General features: G+C 37.4%; 1 protein-coding gene across 2 annotated transcripts in view; it reads left to right on the top strand.

Moving 5' to 3' along the window:
* The window catches only part of VWA8 (von Willebrand factor A domain containing 8), a 330,448-nt gene that overhangs the window by 153,122 nt on the left and 150,979 nt on the right, over positions 1 to 26,347 (top strand). For both annotated transcript variants that reach the window (XM_080798346.1, XM_080798347.1), the window contains exon 21: positions 16,063 to 16,139. In XM_080798346.1, the coding sequence (XP_080654472.1) occupies positions 16,063 to 16,139 (77 nt within the window). The remainder of the gene's footprint in view (positions 1 to 16,062; positions 16,140 to 26,347) is intronic.

Raw genomic sequence — 26,347 nt, 5'->3', positions numbered from 1 at the left:
CTCTCAGTCACTGCTGGCACACACTGCACGTTCCATCAGCAGATCATAGTGTCTTGCCTTCTTTTTTCCTTGTTCTGTCACCTCAGCTTTGGAGAAAGAAAAATTGACAGAGGGAGTTTGTATTCAGTATAACTTGGGCTACATTTAACTGGCTTTTTCATATCAGAAGGGTCTTTTGTTCATTCTTTAGAAACCTCTAAGACCATCAGTGTCATGTAATAGTACCAATGTTGAAGGAACTTACAGATTTACTAAGTAAATTCTGCTCATGTGTTCATTGAATTATCTCGTGGACAAGACTAACTCTTTTAGGCTGTCCTCCTGCCTTTTGATGTCCTCCATTGTCTAATCCCACTGTGTTTACAACCTGTCTCAGCTCTCCCCTCAAACTCCTGTCCTCAGATACATTTAACACTGTTTTCAAAATGGATCTTCTTATCAGTGTCATATCCCAGCCTTTGACCTTTATCAGAACTCTCTCTTCTTTCCTCATCTTTGCCTTTTGAAATCCTTCCAACCCCAGAGTGGCGATGTGCTCTCATTGACTGAATTCCTTATTTTATAAATTTGCAACTGTCAGTGAAGGAAACAAATAAGTTAGAATCTAGGGAGGGCCTACTGAAGAGAGTAAATAGTTAAGTGGCCCATTCAACTGGATAGGTTTATATACCAACAGGATCAGAAAAGCACAAAGTTGGGAATCCGGAGACCTACCTTCTCATCCAGACTCTTCAACTCTCTAGGTGATATTAGCTACATTGTTACTACTCTTCAGTGGGCTTTTTCTTTTTTCTTCTCCCTCTCTCTCTTTTTTCCCTTATCTGTAAAATGATGGGATTGGAATTGGTATTTTGTAAGGTCCCTCTGGCTATAATATTCTATAATATGCTTCTTTAATAAAGGCTTCCTGAGTACAGGCCTGAAGCTTTGGCCCCATTCCCTGAGCTGTGATAGCAGCCCACTTACTGATTTCTTTTGACTTGCCTTAGACTTACGGACCTACCTGCCATCTCTACTACACAGAGAGAGAACCCCTTGAGAAAAGCTTTAGTTATTTTTGAGTAGCATGCAGTTCTAGACATTCAACAAATGTTTGCTAAATAAATCAGAGCCTGTTCATCTTATAGATGAAATTTGGTGCCTTTCACCCACCTCTCCCTGTTACCCTACCCCCAGCCATTCTCTACTCTGTTTCTGAGTTTGACTTTTTTTTTTCCAATTCCATATATAAGTGATACCACATAGTGTTTGTCTTTCTCTCTCTGGCTTATTTCGCTTGGCATGATGCCCTCCAGGTTCAGTAAAGTTAGATTGACTGCTTCCATTTGATACGTACAAAGCAGTGTAAAGCCGCCTGCAGTATTTGTTGGCAAATGCAGAGCAAGAACCCCACAGAGAAGTGTTTTGCCGAGGACGGAATGGAGTTTCGCATTCTCTTTCCCTGCGCTTGCCTCAGAGTTCTGATCATCTAGATTTCTTTTTCAGGAGTGTGTGCTTTTGCAGCCATAGTAACTCAGGCCATAGTAACTCATCAGCAGCTTTGAAAATGCCTTGCTTCATTTATCAGTGGTATTTCAGCACCCCTCAATAATCTGTGCACCTTCTCATCTGCCCCCTTATTTCTATCTTGTGAAAGAAAATAACAAATACAGGAAAAAGGCAGAGAAGTAGAATGAGGACTGCTGAATCTGATGGGGCGATGTCACTGGTGTTTTCACTCAAATGCAAAGTGACAAGTGAGAAAATGCCTACTTTAATCATATGATTTGCTTTGTTTGATTTTTTTTTTAAGATTTCATTTATTTATTTGAGAGAGAGAGAGAGAATGTATGAGCAGCAAGAGGGGCAGAAGGAGTAGGAGAAGCCGACTTTCCACTGAGCAGGGAGCTCATGCGGGGCTCCATCCCAGGACCCTGGGATATGACCTGAGTAGCCGTTTAACCGACTGAGCCACCCAGGCACCCCCACATGGTTTATTTTGAACCTGTGTAAACTATTTTTAGCAGTTGATCAGGCTCCTTTCTTTCTCCTTCTAAAACATTAGAAATGAGTGATGACTACTCAAAAAAAAAAAAAATCAGAAGTATTGCTTTGGGGATTCAATATTGGCAGAGAAGCCAATAGTGGGCTGGTATAATTCCACAATAAAGTGTGATGAATGTTCTTAATACAAACTTCCTGTAGATACATACAGTCTACCTAGCCTTCTGTTTGCAAACTAGAAACTGGCTGAAGTCCAGGAAAGAAACCTTTTCATAGTTGAAGTTATACCTTTAGAGATGTCTTGAAAGATTGCTCTGTTACCAGGAGCAGCTTTTGCTATGAGCAAATTCAAGAGTAAGTGGTGATCTTGAAGTGTCTCGAGGTTTATCATCTTTATAAGCCCAATAACACCTTTTCTTTCTGTATAATACTATCTTTTCGAAGAAACCTGATATTAGACAAGGTTTTATAACTGTTGGGAAGCTGAAAACAGTTCCATAAACATCACTTACATTGCAAAATGAAGTAGCCCATATCTTGTTTTGGTGAAGTAAATTGACTTTTTTTTAATCCTTTCAATTTTCTGTGTCAGATTCTATGGCACAGTGCGGCAGCTTTCCAGTACGAGAAGCAGAATTGCTCCCTGTCAACCAGAAGGGATAGGTGCCGGAAATTACACACGGCCCCTTAGGACTAATGCTGCATACTGTAGCATGACTTATGTGTGCTGCTACGCGTATTATTTTCCACGACTATAAGTATAACATTGCATGTGCCTTTCGTGCAATTAGGAGTTCTCAGGCTGGCTTTTTTTTTTTTTTTAAATCATAGCATGAGTTTCTATTTATTTTATCTTTACTGAGATGGAAAAAGAGAAATGCTTATTTATTTTTGACTCAGTGGTGCTTCTTCTGTCCCAACTCTTTTCTTCCCATATTTTCTTTTCTTTTGATTTCTAGAGGGGTTTTATTCTGTTTAGTACACAAAATATTGATTGTGAATGTTTGGGGTTATAGAATCAACCTACAGGTGCATACTTTTTGTTGTTGTTTAAAAACTCCCTAAGAATAAACTTACAATTTTATGTAAGAACGCTTGACTTTTGAGAGACAGTTGCATTTTATCAGATATTTGAAGTAAGAACTCTTTCAGCAATATAGTGTTCTAAAAATGCTCAGGTATCCCCTTACATAAGACTTATTTTTCTATTATGTGATATTTTAGGGGATAAAAATCTAAGCATCTATATATAATGTTATATAAAATTATAAAGCAAGTCATCAAATTTTAATTTGTATTAATGAGACATAATAATTCACAATGACTTCTAAATGAATATAATCTAGTAATTTGCCAGATTTGTTTCCTTCCTTCCTCCCTTTTTGTGTTTTGTTCTGTTTTGTTTTTGTTTTTGTTTCTTTCTTCATTTTTGGGCCAGCCCTCTATATCATTTTACCAATAATAGCGGTCTGGTGAAATTTTCACACTTAGGCTCTCCTGAACAAAATTCTGTTGTGTTATGTCTTCATTATCAAATGAAAACTCAGCTCTGGCTCACTTTCATATAGGTTATCTTCTCTGTTTCTGACTTTCATGTGCTTCATGTTTTTACAGTGCTGATTCTTTAGGTATTCTTTTCAGTTCCATCATTAGAAAGTAACTTTTAATTTTATTTTCCTGTTTAAAGTTATGAGTGGCTCCTCCTTGCCTATCAGATAAAATCTCTTTCATAGGCAGACACACAAAACAAACTGACCTGGCTCCAAACTCCTTTTATAATTTTAGTTCTTCCAAATTTGAGTTTTTTACCCACCCAGAGTAAACCAGGCCTTTTTGTCCCCCCTCCCCCCACCATTTTTCATATTGTTTGCTTCATACAGAGTTTCCCCTTGTCTTTGCCAAGGAAAATCCTGCCAATTTTCAAAAGCTCAGATGTTTCTTCTTCAGTGAAGCCTTTCTTAAGTCTTCCCCAAATAGAAATAATCTTGATTTTTCCTGAAATTTTATAGTATTTGTCACTCTTTTAAAGTTTTTGTGATATGTATTTGATTTCATGTACAATTGTATTAGAAGTTTCTTATGAGTAAGGGTTAAAAATGGTAATATTTGTACATTTTATAATTTCCAATTTCCTTTTTTTTAAAAATCTCATTTAGTTCTACAACAGCCTTTTGGGGTAAATATTTTTATGTTCCACATTTTACAAATTAGCCTTCTAAAACTCAGAAAGGTTAAAATATTTGCTCAAGATCATATTAGCTAGTTAATGGCGGAGGTAGGGCTCCCAAGCTCAAACTTATTTTTCACAGTAGCACACTAATGCTTACACTAGTAACAGTAATAACAACAGCAACAATAATAATACTATGTAATTGCTACCTTTGGTTGAGTGCTTATAGTAGGCCAAGGCTATGCTTCACATACAGAGTATAGGGCATTTTTTAACTTTCTACAAAAAGCAGAGTATATAAAACCCCTTTGTACTAGTTATGTAGCCTCAAAAGTTAACAGCATTTTATCCAACTTGTTTTATCTATTCCCCCGACACTTTTTATGTTGTCTTTTCATACATTATTCTTTTACATAATGCATTTTTCTCACAGATATCTCAATATTTATTTCTAATATGCCCACAATTCATTATTATACCTAGCAAATTGATAATAATCCCTGAATATACTCTGATACCCTATTTTCAGTTTTCTTCCGTTATCTCCAAAGTGTCATTTTTACAGTTGGTTTATTCCAATCAGCATTTAAACAAAGGCTGGTAATTGTATTTAGCTGCAAAAGGAAATATATAGTCTCTTTGAAAAAGGAAAGCTACACCCTCCTGTTCTCTTTATCCTGAGAGGTGCTAACAAATGTTCATGAATATAAACATTTTATTCAGAATTATACCAATATTGATAAACTTCTGAGGAAATATTGTGTAGAGTATATTTTGTGAAGCCAATTTAAGTTCCTGATTAATTTGTACAATGACGTCAAGCCATATCCATTTTTTTCCAGGCTAGAAATAACTGCTTTCTTTTCTGATCTTCATAGCCTTTGACTTTAAGATATTTATACACAATGAAAATCAGTAAACATATATTTAGTGCCAACTAAGCAGAACTCTATGCACATGTTACTATATAATTCCATATAATTCTTTGTATCTCATTCCACCTGTTAGTCATAGGCTTACCCTGACCATGGACTTAGTTTTTCTTCAGGTAAAGTCATGTTTGTTGAATTATTTAATATTGAGAGACTGTGAATATTCTATTGCCAAAATGAAAGAATGTGAGAATTTTGCTAATTAATCATTTGAACTGAGCCCCGGCAGGTTACTATCATGCAGCATCAGAAATACACCATGTTGCCATGCCAGCATAATTGTCTAGTGTCTTGGAAGGGACTGAACACTTTGTCCTGAAATCTTCTTGCCTGTAGTACCCAGCTGGTTAGTGGCAGCAGGGAATTTGATAACAAAGTATGCTGTTCTTCTAGTAGCCCCAACAGCCTGGGAGTCCCAAGCCCACGAAATACTTGGGTTTATCAAATACAGTGACATTTATCTTTATTTTGTGTTATATTGTGTTGTGTCCCTTCTCCAACCCCTTGCTTAGTGAAGTTTCTTGAATTGCAATCTGGAATTTTTTTTACCATTCTGCCATTCTCTAACATTTATTCTAACATTCTCTAACATTTATTCTCTAACATTTATTCTGTCGATCCAGTGTTTCGTAGTGAATTTTTTTCCTGCACTTATTCTGAATCTGTATTTTGTTCTTGCACATACATTGATTCTTTTCCCCCCACAGAGTTTGTCATGGCTCCTTTGATCAGACCTAATGACCAACTACCTAAGAGTATATACCTTTGCCATTTATAGCAACACAGTATTTCAAAGAGAAATTTCAGGGATGTGGCTTGTGTTATTCCTGTTTGAAAAAGAGGTTATGACTTTGACAGAGAGCTTTATAAGGCGGTGTATTTGTGAGCCATGCAAACTCATAATGTAGTTGAAATGTATGTCTTCTCGTCTGACTTCTGGGTACTGTTCCTTGGCTCTGTGACAGGGAAGACATTTGTGCAAATGTGTACGATTGTTCACTATTCAGTTTTAATAAATTTTTTTTGATTACCTAAGTAATGTGTGTTCACTGAGAGAATTTGAAAAATAGACTTCCAGAGATTCATAGAGCAGTAATTTCACATTTTATTATGGGATTACAGAATATTAGAATAAAAATAGTGTTTAGAGATCAGCTTGTCTAGGCCCTCTATATTCAAATGAGCAAATCTAGGCTTAGATGGTGGTAAAGACCTTCATCTAGGGACAGATGAAGCAGAGAGTATAATCCAAGTCTCTTAACTGCTAGTATATTAAGGTTTTCAGGTGGAAGCAAGGAATCAACATTTGATGGACATTTTAAGGTTTAAAAAAAGCAACTGTAATTTATTTTTCCTGGTTTTACTATAATACTAGTCTCTTTAGTTTGTTATTTTTTACTGCTGTTGGTAGTTGTTAATGACAATCATATAGTAGCTTTTTAAAAAAGGATATTAGGACACTCTGCAGAAATCATCTATACATATTATACAGACTGATTTGACTCCACGAATGTTATTAAATAATTAGGGCGAACTGGAAGGAATGCCCTAAGTTCAGGGAAACACGTGAGGGAAGTGAACACTAGCAGTGGTAAACACTCGCTTGGAGTCTGTTTTAGAAATTACTGCAGAAGGAAAGATCCAACTTGACTTTCTCACTGTTCTCCCTCTTGAGAGGATTTCATACAGGGAGTTCCTGGACTCATTTTCTAGGCTATTATAACCTTGGAGTAACTGAAATTGACTCTGTGACATCAAGATCTAAACTCCCATGCACATCAGTTCAGGAAGGCACGTCAGAAGGTTCCTGACGTTCTCTTTTGCAGAATGGCAAAACAGAAAACAGCCCAGTCCATTCAGTCAGAATGGATATGCCTTCAAATCCCGCCATGTGCAGAGTTCTTAACTACTTAGAATTAAGTTTGTGTCTTTCCAAAACAGGTACTTTAGCTTCGACTCACATGGGCTGGCCTGAGGATTCAAGTGATTAAGCACTGAAGGAGTGTGTATGTGTACAGCAGAGGGCTCCGTAAACGTTAGCTTCCTCCTCTTTGTTTGCACAAAGGGAGCAGAAGCTTCCTGGAACAGCTTTCTACCTCCTTTAGCAGGAGCACATCGCATGACTTCCCTTTCCTTTCTTACTTTCTTTTCTCAAATTTTAGTAGTTATTCCCTGCAGGTTATATGTGAGGCGCCCGTAGGGAGCACATGGACTGGGAGCTGATCCTGGCCTCACAGAGCCAGTTCTCTTGCCCAGGCACCTGACGCATTGCTAGAGTACAGTGTGGTGAATGCTGTCAGACAGTGGTTTAGGAACCCAAAGGAGAAAACCATTCTGGTGCTCAGAGCAGAAGGGAAGAAGTGAATGGGAGAGTCAGGCACTTCTGGGAAGTGAGACATTTCATCGGAACACTAAGGAGTGAGTGGACGAAGATGGCTGGGTGGCAGAAGGATGGGCTGTTCTAGTCAGAACAAACAGCATAAGCAAAGATGTGGAAGCACAAAAGTTCTGGAGGCTGTTGGTTGATTAGGAACATGCTTGAGTGAGGGGGCGCCTGGGTGCTCCGTCTGTAGAGTGTGTGCCTTCAGCTCAGGTCAGAATCCTGGGATTGATCCCCAAATGGGCCTCGCTGCTCAGCAGGGAGTTCACTTCTCCTTCTCCCTCTGCCCCTCCTCCTGCTCATGCTCTCTGTCTCAAATAAATAAAATCTTTAAAAATTAAAAAAAAAAGTGCATGCTTGTGTGTGCTTACAGAGGGCTGATATAGAAGCTTGCTAGTTTACCTGCTAATGCAGGGATCCTTCAAAGTTTAATTCCGGACATTTACTCTTAGCCCAAATCCCATCCCTAGACTCATCTTCTCTTGCCTGCTCTCCATTCCTCTTTAGGTCTTTTCCCCTGCTCTACTTCTTTCTCCTCCTCCTCCTTGATGAGATACAGATGGTATTTTCCAAGTTCTGATGGTCTTCTTGTCCAGGAAGACAAGTCTACTACAGCCTTTTCCTTTAAAGGATTTCACTGCTAATCTCTCTGAGGAAACAGGATAACTAAAATAATAAACCTGAGGAATTTGAAAGAATCCCAGAATCTTGCAAAGTTCTTAAAGTCATGGCCCCTGGTATTTTCTCTCACAGAAACTGGAAGGTTGTTTACTTCCTATCCTCGGTTTCATTCCTATCTGTGGGACATAATATATTCCCTACTTGTCTTAATTCTATAGTTAAAGTGCCATCGGACTCCTACCTCTTCGAAGGTCCTTCTCTCTAGTAGATTGTCAGAAAGAACACAGTGAGAACAATAATGTAAAAGAAAGGCCATTCTCATGAGACAGTTTGTATTTTTAAAGATTTTGTTTATTTATCTGTCAGAGAGAGAGGGAGCACAAGCAGGGGGAGCAGCAGGCAGAGAGAGAAGCAGGCTCCCTGCTGAGCAAGGAGCCTGATGTGGGGCTCGATCCCAGGACCCTGAGATCATGACCTGAGTTGAAAGCAGCTTAACCAACTGAGCCACCCAGGTGTCCCGAGACAATGTGTATTATTTTGGATCTCTCATTCACAGCTTCCTTTTCTCTTTTTAAATTTTCACTCACTCGGGGTGCCTGGGTGGCTCGGTGGGTTAAAGCCTCTGCCTTTGGCTCAGCTCATGATCCCAGGGTCCTGGGATCGAGCCCTGCATCGGGCTCTCTGCTCAGCAGGGAGCCTTCTCCCTCCTCTCTCTGCCTGCCTCTCTGTCTACTTGTGATCTCTGTCTGTCAAATAAATAAATAAAATCTTTAAAAAAACATGTTTTAAATTTTCACTCACTAAGTATTATCCTCAGTAAGAGTTAATAATGATGTAAGAACTGTTTATTTCATGCTAATTTCTGTGAAAGAACACACATTTTTACATACAGAATAATGACAAGTAAAGAGAAATATTCACAGGAACAAAATGAAAATGGTAGCAGATTTGTTTTGGCAGTTGCACACTGGGTAATGTTTTGTTTTTTCCATTTCCCAGTGAGGAAAATGAGTATGTATAACTTTTATGATGGAAAAATAAGATATTATTTATGTATTTATTCAATTACAGTAATCCTGGGATTTTCTGTTCTAGGCGAAAACTACGATTAGAAAGAGCAAATTGAGCTAAGCAGGGTCAGGCCTGGTTACTACTTGGATGGGAGAAAGAGCAAATCGCTGTAATTGTTCCTTTTTGCTCAGGATATTTATAGAAATCCCTTCTGAGGTTATGCTTTTAGCATTTCTTCGAAGGAACTATCAGAGCTTTTAAATGAAGTCAGGAATGACCTGATGAGATCTGTTTTAGAAAAATAACTAAACAACTTGTGGGCTGGCCTGTTGTGAGTCTGGAAGAGGGACACCAAGTAGGATCTTTTCTGAGAGTTGGAGCAAGAAGGTGGGCTGCCCTTGAGTAGGGACAGTGCATTGGAGAGGAAGGAGCAGATATGGGAAGCAGGCACTTCAAAGTAAACAAAGCCAAAATTAAACTGTCTTTTTTAAAACTAGACTTCCCTCCCCCACCCAGCAAATGTACTCCTCCTGCCCTGCTTCATTTATCAGTAAGTAGCCGCGCCCCCTGCCCTCCCCAGCCCCGTTGCCCAAGATAGAAACTTTGACTTCTGTCTCATCTCCACATCCAGTTCATCATCAAATCCTGTTCTTTTCCCTAAATATCTCTTAAATCCCTCCATTTCTTCTGCTCCTTAGTTGAAGCCACCATCATCTCTTATTTGTTGAAGGAGTTTCCAAACTGTTTTCCTGTGCTTTCATTCTTCCTTTCTTTCTGCCAGATCATGATACGAGAGTGATTTTCCAAAAATCAGCTTTTGATCTGATGACTCCTGTACTGCAGTGGCTTCTTGGTGCTTTTAGGAAATAGTCCTGAGTCTTTTAAGTGGCTTCCAAGGCTTTGCCAGGGCTAGACCCTTCCAGCCATTTTTGTTTTGTTTCTTACCACTCTCTTCTCTCATTCCTGCTTTAGCCTTTGACTTCTCTCAGACCTGTCCAGTGCTCCAGCTCACAGTTACCCTCAAGTCTTCACACATACTGTTCTCTCCACCTGGAACACTCCTCCTTCTCCTCCTCCCCTTTACCTCTTTAAGTCCTTGATGTCCCCCAGTAGACATCACGGTGGGTGGTGGGCCTTCCTGAGCCCTTTGCTAAAATCTTCAGGCATCTTGGGTGTCCCATATCATAACATTTGCTATGGGTATTTATCTATTATAGTTGCTTACTTGTCTCTGTTTCCTACTTGATTGTAAGCTGTGAGTATGGCCATGGGTTGTTGCTGTTGTTGTTTACCTTCATATCTTGCTCAGCTAGTACAGTACCTATAAATTATGTGTTAAAATAGTTGGTGAATTAGGAAAGGGAGGGAGGGAAGATAGGAAGGAGATAAAGGAGTGAGAAGTAAGAATAAAAACATTTTGCAGGTAGAGTCCACACAGGTTCAAGTGACATTTTTAATAGGGTCATGGGAAAAAACAGAGTAGTCAAAAGCATTCCAAGATTCATTCACTGAGCATCTGGGTACATGGCAATACACTTGTTTATTAGGATTAAAAAGCAAAAAGAATAGGTTTCGGTGGCAACATAATGAGTCTAGTATGAACATCTGCAGAAGTTCAATTGGCAGTTCGGGACAGGGGATCTCAGCTGGAGCTTAGGAAAGAAGTGTGAGCCATGTGTGATGACTCCAGTCATGGGAGCGAGTGAGATTGCCCAGAGAGAGTATATGGAGCAAGAAGACAGCTGAGGTTGACGTTCCGAAGACCCTAATATAAAGAAAACAGCAGAAGAGCTCCCTAGTGGCAGCTGGGGACATCATGTCACATCCTACACTTATGGTCCTTATAAGGCCCTATAACAGTGTTTTGCTCAAGAGCAGTCTGAAAAAGCCTGGCTGGTTCAGTAACTTTGGAGGTGGGAAGGGAGCCGGAACTCCCGATAGTAGCTTTTCATGATTTGTTTCTTTCAGGAAATCCTCTATATTTCTGACATTATAGTGCATTTATGATACTTGCTTTTCTCTGGAGTCATTGAAGTTAACAGACGTGATACATTAACAAACACATTTGACTCATCTGAATGTATCTACTTAAAATTTTATGTTTGTTGTAGCACGCCATTTAAAGCTTACAGAGCTTTGTAGTAGACATGCAAATGTGAAAATATTTTCCTTCTCTTTGTTTCCATGTTAGGCTTATAACTATTTTGGGAGAGATCCAGTTAGATATCAAAAAGATTGCTAGAGGGTGAAATGATCCATTGTTCTTAGTTTCATGTGTTTGCCAGTCTGACAGTCAGCTCTGGTAACTGACTCTTTTGTAGGTAAAATGTATAAATTGGATCATTTACAAACCTTGTTCGGTTTTTACAGGTCTATAACTCGTCACAGTTTGCAGTATTCATTATCTTTTTAAACTTGGTCATAGTATTTATCTTACTGAGATTTATTCCCTTTTCTGGTACTTTCCAAATTCTCTGTATTCATTCAATCATTGGACACATATTTATTGAGTACATTTTTTTGTGTCAGACTCTGTGCAGGGCTCTGGGAATAGAGCAGTAAATAGGCCTGGTCTCTGCCTGCATGGCACTTCCGGTTCACACAACAGTGGATAAGAGAGACTTTAAACAAGTTGTCGCACATATAAATCTATTTGCGCTTAAGAAGGAAAATTACAGGTAAGTATGGGAGATGAGGAAGGACCTGACTTACATGAGAAGGTAGTAAAGGCCTTTGTGAGGAAGGGAATTAAGATAATGAATGAGAATGGCTAGGATGGTGAGTGAGAGAAAAGCTCCCTAAGGAGAAGGGTGTGCTTGTGCAAAGCCCCTGAGGTAGGAAGAGCTTGGATTCTTTTTAAGAACTGGAGGAAGTTGAGTGTGACTGGAACGGTATTTGGGAGGAAAAGGGTGACACAGGAGGGCTGGAGGGATGGGTAGAGCATGTAGGAATTTGCAGGCGACAGGAAGGATTTTCAAAATTATTCTAAATGCAATGAGAAGCTATCAGATGGGGTTGAGCTTATCTAACTCTTGATCTAAGACATGATCTAATTTATCCATTAAGAAGATTATTCCAGCAGCAGTTTGGAAAATACATTCAAAATAACATGAATGAATGTAGGGAGCTCAGTTCTAAGACCATTGCCGGTATGTATTCTTGCTGCACAAAGGATGGTCTGCAGATCAGCAGCGTTGGTGCCAACCTGGAAATGTCTTAGAAATACATAGTCTCTGACCCCACCCCAGACCTACTGAATCAGTCTGCATTTTAACAAGATCACAAAGCTGACTTATTTGCTAATCAAAGCTTGAAAAGCGCTGTTCTAGACAAGATATGACATTCCTTTGGTTTAAAACGATTCCAGAGAAATTTGGCAGACTTAAGATATATTTTGGAGGCAGAAATGAGAGAAATTGGTTACAAATTGAGAGGTGGAATGAGAAGTACTGAGGATGACAGGGGTTGCTCTCACAAACAGCTATAGAGAGGGAGATATCATTAATTCATCTGACCAATAGCCAAGTGCCTACTCTGTGCCAGCGCTATTCTAGACACTAGCAATACGATAGTGAACAAAACAAGCCTCTCGAGGAGCTAACGTTTACAGTTGAGGAATAGGACAACACACAAGTAAATATGTTGTTAGAATTGTAAATGATAATAAGTGCTTTGGAGAAAGATAGCATTAGCTCTTGATTTTCCTGTGGGAGAAGAGTCTTCCTCCCCTAGTCTTTCCCATCTTTTTGGTCAAGGAACGATCTAGAATTAATCTCTGATGGTTCTTTTCCTTTATCCTCCTGTGTCCAGTCCATCAACCAGTTTTGTCACCTTTACTTGAAAAACACCTGGAATCCGTCCTTCTTCATTTATACCCCCCTAATCTAAGCCATCCCCATCTCTCACCTGGACTCTTGCAGTAGCATTCCAACTGGCTTCCCAGTTTCCTTCCTTCCTCCTTTATAATTCACTCTCCGTACCTAACCAAAGTGATTTTTTTATAATCTATATTAGTTCATGTCACTTCTCTGCTAAAAAATGGCTCCCCCCCCCATCTCATAGAATAAAATCCCACTTCTTCACTTTGGCTTGTAAAACTTAGTTGATTAGACTCTACTTACTAAAAAAAAAAAAAAAGATTTATTGATTTTAGAGAGAGAAAGACAGAGAGCAGGGGGTAGGGGCAGAGGGAGAGGGAATCTCCAACAGACTTCCTGCTGAGTGCCGAGCCTGACGCAGGGCTCCATCTCACCACCCTAAGATCTTGACCTGAGCCAAAAGCAAGATTAGGTGCTTAACCAGCTGAGCCACCCAGGTGCCCCACAGACCTACACTTTTAGTTATCTTGTATATTCTTTTCTTGCCCACAACACTTGAACACACTGGCTGTTCCTCAAATATCCTGAGCTTATTTCCACTTTAGGGGATCAGCTGTAGCCACTCTTCTCCTGGAATGCCCCTTCTGTAATCGTCCTAGAACTGGCTCCTTGTTATTTAGATCTTAGCTTTCAGTTACCTAAGGAAAAGTCTTCACTTCTAAATCAATATTAATGACCACCCAGTTGGTATTGCCTCACCCTATCTTAATTGTATATAGAGAATATCCCTATTTGATCATTGTCTCATTTATTTATTTAGTTGTCTAATTATATCTTGCTGCCTTTCTACCCACTTTTCTAATCTACCTTCCAGTCTGTCTCCACACTCTTGAAATGGAAGCTCCATAGGAGCAGAAACCTTATCTGCCTTATTCACTGCTCTCTCTCCTGACACATACCAGTGCTCAATAAATGTTTGTTTCTTTTTTTTTTTTTTAATTTCCATTTATTTACTTGACAGAGAGCGCAAGTAGGCAGAGAGGCAGGCAGAGAGAGAGGAAGGGAAGCAGGCTCCCTGCTGAGCAGAGAGCCCGATGCGGGACTCAATCCCAGGACCCTGGGACCATGACCTGAGCCGAAGGCAGAGGCTTTAACCCACTGAGCCACCCAAGGCGCCCCTAAATGTTTGTTTCTATGTTGAATAAATAAACAGCCCGTCTCCTGGATCCAGTTTTTCCTTTTGTCAGTCAGTATATTTTGCATATTATTGTCATATTGACCTTCTTTAAACATTGATTTCATTGTGTTTCTCTCTGAATTGAGGATGTACAATGGATCTTAATTGCTTGCTACTTTCTATGTGTGCTACATACCTCTGTCTTATTTATTAAGTAGTTGGTAATCAGTCCAGTCCCCTTAACCTCTCTTACATCTATCATCTTATGATATATTTAGTCAAAGAGAAGAGAAGAGAGAAAGATTCTAAGGCTGTTAGAACCTGTATCATAGGGGGCTTCTAGGTGGCTCAGTTGGTAGAGCATGTGACTCTTGATCTCAAGGTTGTGAGTTCCATTGGGTATGGAACCTACCTAAAAAAAAAGAAAGGGGGAAAAAAGAACCTGTATCATATAAATTAACATTTATTTATCTACCCTGGTGGCTTGTCTTCTGTGCTCCACATGTATATATGTGTCTTGCCTCCTTTTGAGAATTGTGAAGGACAAATTCTAATAATTTCTTTGAGAATTTGTTTATCTTAGAGGAACTGTCACAGTTCTAGGACTTTGATGATGCTCAATAAATACTCATTTGGTTGATTTGAATTTCTATCATTAGTGCTTATAGAATGCCTTTTTTTATAAGATATTTGAGGATGTAGCAGAAATATCAATAATAATGCCTGTTTCCTTCTATTGGGCTTCTTCTGTCCTCACTGCTCAGCACCATGCCTTTCCCTAATCTGCCTGTTTCTTTAGGATAGATTCCTGGAAGTGGGGAAAGATAAAATTCAAGGCCTAGTTTACCTAAATAAATTTCAGACTGAAAGAAATATAATCCATTATGTTGGGACTAAAAGCATGAGCATCAGAGCCAGACAGACCCGGATTTGAATCCTGGTTCCCCTATGACTAGCTGTATGACCATGAACATGTTGCTTAGCTTTTCTGAGTCTTGGTATCTTGATTTGTGAGGTTGGAGTAATCATACTACCTACCTCATGGAACTGTTATGATGATTAAATGAAAGGACACATGCAAATACTTAGGATAGAGTCTGCCACGGTATAAGAAATTAATAAGTTATTTATTGCTGGAACATATAATATATGGAATTTAGCTTTTTAACCACTTCTATTCTTCTCACACAACCCACTTGTTAAAAGAGTCACACTCCATTAATAGAGTATTCCCCCCTCTACTTGAAAACTTGAAAATGGGGAACTGACATGGGAACAGTTTCCATTTTTAATAGTCTGTCTTCCACAAAAGGACAGGAACTCTCAGCATCAATAAGTGGTAAGGAAATGAGGACATTCCTGGCAAGAGTAGATATGGTTGAGACTTATTAATAAACACTGGTTATAATTTAGGTTTCTACTGTTTTGAAGGACTGGAAAGTAGGATAGAAAAAGAAGAAAGGAGTGTTTGATTAAAACAGAAGTATAGTATTATATTTATCTGCCTGTAACTGAAAACCATACTTCCAAAGAACTGATAAGAAAAGTCATTGTTTTTATACTTCCTTTATTCCTTTTGATGCCTTTCTTCAAATCTGAAATGGTTAATATTGTATTGTAATGTCTAAACGTAAGTGTAAAATTATGAAACAGAAAAAAACAATCTATAGAAGGCTAAAAATAATTATGAAGTTCCTTTTAAATAAGAAGAGCATGTTTAGTGTATTTGATGTAAACAAAGCTGGTGTATTTAGAAGTAAATTTTTAAAAAAATCTTTGTGTCAGAGTAGCTGTATTTGTTTGCTATATGTAAACATGTATGTGTGTATATATGTATATGTGCATATTTTCATTAATAATGAGCTGAAACAGTACAAACTTTGAGAAAGTAGGTTTTGGCAAAAGATCTTCTGGCTTGTTTTACCTCCACAAAAGTCTCTTTTTACTTAATGTTCTCTGTGTAATTACAGGGTGTTGGAAAAAATAAGATTGTTGACAGATTCCTTCACCTGCTCAACAGACCCCGAGAATACATCCAGCTGCACAGGTAAGAATAGAAGACCCAAACCTCTTGAGATCTAGTTTAATCATTTATTTTTCTCCCAGCACAATTTAAAAATACTTTCTTAAAAGCCCATTTTATAAACCAGTTTCATTTCTGTTCCTCCTGTCCTTATCTCTCTTTTCCTTAAAAGGCAATAAAACATTGCAAAATTTGTTTTTTTTTTAGTGACTAATGCTTTATAAACATGAATTAATAGATATTTTGTGGACAGAGAGTGTTGAACATTACATTCTAGGAGCAGATTTCGTCAACATAAAGGCTCTTAAATTAGAATAAAAATATGTAGAGGCTAAACCCATTCGCTAAAAGGAAGCTAAAATAGTTCACAAGGAGAAACAAACTATATGATCTCAGATATGAGGTAAGGAATCAAAAATGTAGAAGAAATAAGTTATTAATCTCCTTCCCTTCCTTATAAACACTTTATGGATCATTTAGTTTTGTGTGGTCAGAATGCTGGTTCAGGGACAGCTTTTAATCAGATAGGTATTCTTGACATGAACTGTTTTTAGCTTTCTCAGTTAACCTGTTCTAAATCTTTCTAAAATAAAAATAAGTAGCAGATCCACCAAAAGAGAGAGAGAAAGAAAGAGAGAGAGAGAGATGGGGAGAAAGAGAAAGAAATAGAGAAATCAAAGAATATACCAAGTAATAACCACTTAAAACTGGATTGAATTATTTTAATTCCAGGAGATAAGAAAATATTGTGTAGTGTAAAAAAACATTGGGTTGATTTGCAAGAATTAATTTCTCATTTGGGTCCTTTCACTAAATAATGATATGTTCTTAGAAGAAAAATGTGGGGCGCCTGGGTAACTCAGTGGGTTGAAGCCTCTGCCTTCAGCTCGGGTCGTGACCCCAGGGTCCTGGGATCGAGCCCCATATCGGGCTTGCTGCTCAGCAGGGAGCCTTCTTCCTCCTCTCTCTCTGCCTGCTTCTCTGTGATCTCCGTCTGTCAAATAAATAAATAAAATCTTAAAAAAAAAAAAAGAAGAAAAATATAGAAGAAAAGAGGACAGAACTAATGCAGCATAGGAAAAAGAGAAGAGAACGAATATAAAACTAATATAGAACTAATATAAAGAGAACTAATATAAAGTGGTCAAAAGCTCCCTCTTGGGATTTACACCTCTGGCTGTTACAGAGTAAGTGGTATCTGATTAGTCCTACCATAATAAAAGGTTATAAAACAAGACTCACAAATACTAGGAGGTTTACAGCTACCAGGGGTCTGTGAGCTAAACAACTGTCAGAGCTCCAGGTGGTTAGGAGCTTTCATTAAACACTTCTGGTATTCAGAAGGTACTCTATAAAGTCTGTGCATTAGAAGTAGAACCAATCTGCCCCTAGAATAAAAGCTACTCTATGCCCATCCTTAATAAGTTAAAACATAAGCCTTGATAAATTAAGAATCCTTGCTATTTCATAGTATTTTAGAAGTTTTTCTCAAACAGAATGACTTTAAAAACTAAGGGAACAGATGTTAGGGGGGAAGTGTCTTTAAAAGATCAATCTTATTCAAAAGTATGTTAACTTCTTAGCCAAACATACTTAACATGAAATGAAGGAAGACTACAAAATCCATTCAACAACACATAGAGTTCAAAATGTCAAGCATTCAATAGAAAATTACTAGACATACAAAGAAGCAAGAATATTGGTCAATAGATAAACCCAAAAATGACAGATGGTGGAATTAGCAGACAGGGACTATAAAACAGTTGCCATAAATATATTTAGGCATTTAAAGGGGGAAAATGAGCATAATAAGGGAATAATTAGGAATTCTCAATAAGGAATGGCAACCCTAAAAAACAGTTTCACATATAAGCAATTGGAGTCTCAAAAGAAAGAAGAAAGAATAGGACAGACTGATACTTGAAGATATAATGGTGGAAAAATTCCCAAATTTGTCTGAAAGTATAAAATCACCAACCCAGGAAACTCAGTGACTCTCAAGCAGGATAAATAAGAAACCACAAAAAAGTACATTATACTCAAATCATTGTTAAATTGAAAGGTAAAATAGGGGCACCTGGGTGGCTCAGTGGGTTAAAGCCTCTGCCTTCGGCTCAGGTCATGATCCCAGGGTCCTGGGATCGAGCCCCACATCAGGCTCTATGCTCAGCAGGGAGCCTGCTTCCCCCTCACTCTCTGCCTGCCTCTCTGCCTACTTGTGATCTCTTTCTGCCAAATAAATAAATAAAATCTTTAAAAATAATAATAATAATAATAAATTAAAAGGTAAAATCTTTAAAACTGCCAGAGGAAAAAAAGACAAATTACATACAGGGGAAAATGATGAAAATGACTGCTGATTTTTCATGTGAAATAAATACCACAATTCAATGAAATGATTGTTTTGAAAGTGCCAAAAGAAGAAAAAAAGTGAATGTAGAATAATGTGTTTGGCCAAAAACTCTTTAAAAATAAAGATAATTTCAGAAAAACAAAAGCTGAGAATATTTTTTCAGCAACAGACCTGCATTATATAAATAAATTATAGTTCAGCATTTTCCATGAACATAGATACAAAAACCTTTAATGAGTATTAACAAAACAAATTCAAGAATATATAAAAAAGGATAATACATCATAACCAAGTGAGTTTTATCCCAGGAATATAAGGTTGACTTAATATTTGAAATTAAATAATGTAGTTCATTTAATTTACAGCATAAGGGGAAAACCATGTGATTGTCTCAATCATTGCAAAAAAAGCACTTGAGAAGAGTTAATACCCATTCATAATAAAACATGGCAGCAAATTAAAAATAGGAAACTTCCTCACTTGAAAAGAGGCCTTTTTTAAAAAAAGAGTTAGTTTGTTTGTTTGTTTGTTTGTTTATGTGACAGAGAAAAAACAGAAGCAGAGGGAGCAGGAAAGGGAGAAGCAGGCTCCCTGCTGAACAGGGTGCCCAATGAGGGGCTCAGTCTCAGGACTCAGATCATGACCTGAGCTAAAGGCAGGTGCTTAACCAGCTGTGCTATCCAGGTGCCCCTTGATAAGAGGTATTTATGAAAAGCCTGCAGCTAACTTATATTTAATGGTGAAAAGCTAAATCCTTTCTTTCTATGATGGAGAAAAGGCTAGGATATTCACTATTCAGCATTTCAGCATTATGCTGGAGGCTCTAGCCAGTGCAATAAGACAAGAAAAAACTAAAACCGAAATACATGTTTATTTTTTTTAAAAGATTTTATTTATTTATTTGATAGAGATCACAAGTAGGCAGAGAGGCAGGCAGAGAGAGAAGAGGAAGCAGGCTCCCCACTGAGTGGAGAGCATGATGCAGGGCTTGATCCCAGGACCCTGAGACCATGACCTGAGCCTGAGGCAGAGGCTTTAACCCACTGAGCCATCCAGATGCCCCTGAAATACATGTTTAAATGGAAGAAGTAAAATTGTCTTTGTTTAAAGATGACATGATTGTATATATAGAAAGTCCTAGGAAATCTATGGGGGGAAAAAAGCCATCAGAATAAGTGAATTAAGAAAGATCACAGGATACAAGGTCTATGTACAACATCAGTTGTATATTTATATAATAGCAATGGGCAGTGGAAAAATAGTTTTTGTTTTTTTTTAGTTTTGTATTTAGTTAAAGAGGGCACATGATACAACAAGCACTGGATGTTTTATTCAACTAACAAATCATTGGATATTATATCAAAAACTAATAATGTAGTATATACATTGGCTAAATGAATTTGAATAAAAAATTTTTAAATATTATTTATAATGGCATAAAAACATGACATACTTAGGAATAAATTTAACAAAATATATGTGAATTTTAATTTGCTATTGTAAATGAACATGGCAAGGCCAACCCAACTCTATAACTTTTATAGGTCACCTACATAATTTCAGAAAATTTCCAGCCTATTTCCACAACTTCTCATGATTATTCTTTGTATGAATGAATGATGCCTTATGTAAACCTAAGAATTTCAACTCCCTTTTTTTGTTTTTTAGGAATTTACTATGTCAAGACTATAGGACTAGGTGTTTTAGGTGATACCGAAAGAGATAAGAAACATAATTTCCATCTTTAAGAAGCTATAATACTATTCTTACTTAGAATTATTTCAATATTTTATGTTTCCCTTAATCTGAAAAGCTGACTATTTTTTCCCTTTACCTTTAAGCTTTAAAACCAGTTTTTCTACCTTATGGACAAAGTTTGAGGAAAATAATGAAAGAATCATGAAGTTTGACTCATTTGTTATTTCTCACCCAAGTAACTTTTTTTTTTTTTTTTAAGATTTTTATTTATTTATTTGACACAGTTAGAGATCACTAGTAAGCAGAGAGGCAGGCAGAGAAAGAGGGGGAAGCAGGCTCCCCACCAAGTAGAGAGCCTGATGTGGGGCTCGATCCCAGGACCCTGGGATCATGACCTCAGCTGAAGGCAGAGGCTTTAACCCAGTGAGCCACCCAGGTGCCCCTCACCTGAGTAACTTTTGTTGATAACATCACAGTTCTAGTTTTTGAGCCAAAAGGCACATGGAAAGATCCATATTTTACATTTTAAGTATGATACAGTGAGCATTTCAGTTGTTCATTCTTAGGAGAATTTGAGGTATTTTATTTTGGTTGCATGTGTTTAGTTTCTACCATGCAGTGGTGCCGTTAAAAATACGTAATTACTTGAAACTTTTAAATAGTATGTATTCTGATGCCACTTTAAGCATGTAATGTTAACTTGGAGCAAAAACAAATGAATTTAAATTTTAGATTTTAAAATAGTCAAGCAAAAAACCAACTTCTCTTAAAGATGACATCAGAGGTTGAAATTAGCTCACACATTTATGCCCCCGAAAGAAAGTAGTCACTTTATGTGAGAGTCCCTTTTTATGATGGGGTAGTTTTTCCATTTGTATATATTGAACACCAAAATATTTTTAAAGAAAGATGTATAAGGCTGAATTGCATCAGTCAATTCTGATTGTAAATTATGGAGCACAATCAGAAAAAAAAGGAGGCAAAGAAATAAAACAGGTACTTAGTAATTATTCCTGGGTGTATGTCACTGTCACACTGATTGTAAACAGGCCTTTTGCTTATAATTCATCATCTTTAATAGTTATAAGAAGTTTTGATGTCTTATTTTTCTAGGAATTGTTTTTCTAATTGTTGGTTTAAAGTTGTTTATAATATCATATGATATTTTACTGTCCTTAGGCTCAGTAATGGTATCTTCATTTTTATTCCTGGTATTGGTTATTTGTCTTCTCTCTCTTTTATTCTTGATCAGTTTTGCCAAGAGGTTATCAACATTATTGCTGTGTTCAAACAACCACCTTTTGGCTTTTATTCAATAATTTCTGATTTTATCTTATTATACCCTTTCTTTTATTCTCTTTGGGCTTAATGTGCTTTTCTTTTTTAAACTTTTTTATAGGAATGCTTATATAATTGTTTCACTTTTTAATTTATGTATCTTTGGGTTTCCCTTTGGGTCTCAGTTCTTTCATCTCTGATTAAGAAAGGTAGACAAGGTCATTTCTAGTATCTTTTAGCTCTATATTCTAATATCTTTAGGCAAGAAGAAGATGGTATTCAAGGTGCTTTAATAGTTTAAAAGATTAGAGATACCACACCATACTTTCTGCCTACAGTATCTTTTATACCAGCCTTTTGTCTTAAGGTAACAAATGATCCATAAATAGTAAAGAATTATGGGCTGTTTATTTATGTTCTGTGGTAATTTTGACATTGCCCACACAACTATACAGATATGTTATCTATGAAAAAAACTTTCTAAATTCATAGTATAATAAACTTCAGAGCCCAATATTTGTATTATTTTTGTTTATAGCACCCATTGCTACATATGTGGTTGATGATTTATTACAAATAAAATACCTACTCATTTTAACACAGACCCAGGTATCTCTGTTTGGCAATATTTGATATTTAATATATTATATGAAGTTGGAAGTAAAAATTCTCTGTTTCTATTTAAAATACAAAATATTAAAGGATTTTCATTAATTAAATTTCATTTCAATGTGGGGAGTTTTTCCTTATATTCAACTTTAGGGCTATATTTGCCATAAAATTTAAGGTCATAAAATTCCTTTAAGAAAAACATGTTTTAAAGGACCTAAAAACAGCAGTCCAGAAAAATGTTCTGGACTTCTCTGATCTATGGGTGACCTACTTAACATCTTTACTTTGTTTATTTTAGATTCCTTTTCATGGATTTGTGATGTCACCATCTAAATAATCAGTCACATTCAGTTTAGTTTATAGATGTCATTCCAACAAAATTAGTTATGGGCCACTCAGCACATTCTCTTGATAAGTAAAACCATCACCAGACATACATGAATAAAACATAAAACCAGTGTATTTTTTAAGTATTACCATCTTATATTTGAATGATCAGTCTCATAAAAATGAGCAAGCTGGGCAACTTAATTCATTCTTTAATTAAAATCAAGATATTGTCCTGTATATGATTTAATTTAAAAGATTAATGGATATGATTACTTTTATGGTATGTATTACAAACAGAAGAGAGTCCATGTCTCATATTTGTGAAGTATGTCTTTTTATTTGTTTTTCCACAATGTTATGTTACTTTGACAAATAAGAGGACACTTGATATGTCACCTTCTCTAGCTGTATTTCCTCTAAAAGTACAATTCTATATTAAGAACTATCATAGGGCTTTTAAATATTTAATTTACCAGGGTTCTTTTTCATTTGCTTCCCTTCATATATGAAGATGACAGCACATATCAGTCATTAGCATGACCCATATGCTCTTGGTTGATTATTTTTCTAATAGTGATGCCCGTTGTGAATATAGACTTTCCAGGTTCCCTATACAGTCCAGACTTTTTCTTTAGTGGGATTTCCTTCATGTCTGCTCAGCTTATTCCAGACTGGACCATTCAGTTTCCTACTCACAAGTTTTGAGCTTGTATCCATGCCTGTCTTTATTCCTCCATCTAAAATATACTCTGTTTCTCTTCTAATCTTTCAAGATTTGGTTCGTTTTTACCTCTACATGGAACCTTTTCTGATTTGTCATTATGAATGTAACTTTTCCATCCTCTGAAACTGCACAGAACTAAATTTGTACCATTGTGAAAGAAAGAATAAGAGTTTTCGAGATCAGGTCCTGTCTGTGCCATTAACTTTTTCATGACTTTGAACTTCTTGAGTCCTTACTTATCAAATTGAAATAATAATATCTGCCAGGCTGCTTGTAAAAATTAAATGAGAGACTATGTGGAAAGGACCAATCAGTGTCTGACATAATTTGGGCACTTAAGTATTTAGGCAAACTAATAAACATTAGTTTCTTGCCACATAACCCACTTTCTTTTCTCACTCGGATTTGCATTATATTTAATTTCTCCATCTCATTTGCATCCCCTCCACTTTCCCCAGCCATGCCTCCCCATCTAAATCGGACACTTTTTGAGGGCAAGAGTCTGGTTTATTCAAAATGTATTAATTCATTTATCTAATTTGTACTTACTGAATTCTTCTTGTTTGTCAGTGGCTTTTAAGGCACTGATGTTGTATAGATGATGATATCGATCTTGACCTGGAGGAGCTTGCATGCTTGTCAGTGGGTGAGACTACAACATTACAGTACGACACTGGATCTGAGCTAGGAAAGAAGCATGTGCAGCTTCTGTGGGAACGTTGGGGAGAGGTGCCCAGCTCTGAGTATACGCATGTGATATGGTGAAGGTGTCTGAAGAAGGTGGTACTCAGACAGAGTGTTAAGGGATCAGCAGGAGTTTTCTAAGTACAGAACAGAGAACAGGGCATTATGGTTATTGAAAACGTACAATCTAAAAACCAGGACATGAGAGGCAGCTTGGTATAACGTGGGCTGTATGTGCATAGAGGCAAGGGTTGTTGCCAAGAGGAAGATGCGGGCACAGCATAATTCAACATACAAGACTGTCCTCAGGCTGAAGAAAACTGAATGTGACAGTCTAAATTTAGAAATTCACAAAGTCCCAGAGGGAAAATAGATGTATTGACAGAAAATAGAAAAACTGAGAGCTTTTCTAAGTCTCACAGAAAAATACTAGTATTGAGCCATCAGGACATTCTTAGCACTGATAAGAGCATTAGAGGACTGGAGACACGCCACATGTCAGCTGCTCTGCAAAACCTCTGAGATACTCCTGGCTCATCTTACCCACTCTGAACTTGAAAAAGGTATTTTAGAACCAATTTTATCAGCCATTGGACAGTAGTTTTCCCACTAAGAATGTCTTCTACTGCCTCTTTTTCACTAAAGGAATTATGCCAGTCCCTCCAACCTTTCCACATAGATGTCCAGGTTTGTAATAATTTTTTACTCCTTTCTGGATGATCTTCAAATCCACTTAAATTTCTATATTATTTTTGTTTCTTTAACAAACATGTACACAGCCGCTGCTCTGAACTGGGCACTGTTCTAAGCTGTTTTCAAATTGTAACTCATTGTTGCTACTATTCTCTGAGATCAGTATGGTTCCCCCTCTCTGTTTTGCAGATGAGGACACTGAGGCACAGAAGTTAAATAACTTGGCTGAGGTTACAGAACGGGCTTCTTATGACCTGGCATCAGCTCTGTGCTCTAACCACTGCACCATGTTGCTTCTTGACTTTGTTGTGTTGATTGAATAGTATTTCCGTGATGCTAGAACTTCAGTCAATTCATGGGGCATCTGGGTGGCACAGTCAGTTAAGTGTCTGACTCTTGGTTTTGGCTCAGGTCATGATCTTGGGGTTGTGAGATCTAGCCCCGTGTCAGGCTCTGCACTCGGTACAGAGTCTGCGTAAGACTCTCTCTCCCTCTGTCCCTGAATTTTCTCTCTCTCTCTCTCTCTCTCTGTCTCTCACACTAAAATAAATAAATCTTTAGGGGTGCCTGAGTGGCTCAGTGGGTTAAGCCTCTGCCTTCAGCTCAGGTCCTGATCTCAGGGTCCTGGGATGGAGCCCTGCATCGGGCTCTCTGCTCAGTAGGAGGCCTGCTTCCCTTCCTGCCTTTCTGCCTACTTGTGACCTCTGTCTGTCAAATAAATAAATAAAATCTTTTTTAAAAATAATAAAAAATAAATCTTAAAAAAACAAAACAAAACTTGAGTCAATTACTCACTAAAGTACCAGCCATGTGGTAAGATTGTCAGTCAAGTAGGTTTTACTTTCTAGACTTCAGTCCATGGATAATAGCTTAATTTTTTTTTTAATTCTAGCATGATATTTCTAATCCTTGCTCAACTTGACCACAGGGTCTTTCCTTTGGCCAGTTATTGCATATTTTTCCATTTTTTCAATAGTAACATCTTATAAAATTTCATTTTCTGTTTTCTTGACCAGTTTTCCTGGTTATCCAACTTATTTTGCCTCCCCTGAGGTAGCTCATCAACTGTCACCCTGGGAATTCATAAGAACATAAATTGAATGAATTCCTGTGGCCTTGTATGCGATGTCCCCCACAGGCCGATGCCGCGTCAGCTCTCTCGGTGCTCCAGCCACAGGCTGAGGGTTAGAGAGGTTGCTCAGTCAGAGTTGCACACAGACCCCTGAATCTAGAAATCCCAGCCATTAGCATGCTGCAGGCTGTTTCAGAAGAGAAGACTGGAAACAAGGAAGATCTTTCATTTTTATTTCCTAAGTCACAAGCTAAACAAGCTTGAGAACCACCGATCCCCGGTGCATTTTGTTTTAATTTTGCTATATCCCTTGCCCCTAGAGAATAGCCACATTCCTGTCAAGTGTTACGTACTTTTTTAGATTGAGAAAAACTTTAAAAAATCCAGAAAATGTAAATAGAACTATATAACACCTACCTAGATTTATCACTGAGATTTAACAACTGTTAATATTTTTCTCAAATTGGATTCTGCTCTTCCTTTTACAGAAATAAAATGCTATAATTATAGCTCAAGCCCCCTTCAACCACCACCCCAATCTCATCTCTCCCTCTTCAAGTCAGTCACTAATGTCAATTTAATTTATAACCTTCCAATCCTTTGTGGGTATTTTTTTAACTTGTAAAACACATTTTTGCTAAGAGAATTATTTTCTCACACTGACTCCCATTATAAAATTAGGGTTACTCTAATGGGGGAATGATTAAAAAAGATTTCAGTCCTTAGTTGTAACAAAAATAAAGACAAACTCAAGTTTACAGTTGTTTCCATATCAGATTATTTGAACA

The sequence above is a fragment of the Martes martes genome (genome assembly GCF_963455335.1).
Source record: "Martes martes genome assembly, chromosome: 3".
NCBI classification, from domain to species: Eukaryota; Metazoa; Chordata; class Mammalia; order Carnivora; family Mustelidae; genus Martes; species Martes martes.
This window is presented reverse-complemented; position numbering and strand designations above follow the sequence as displayed.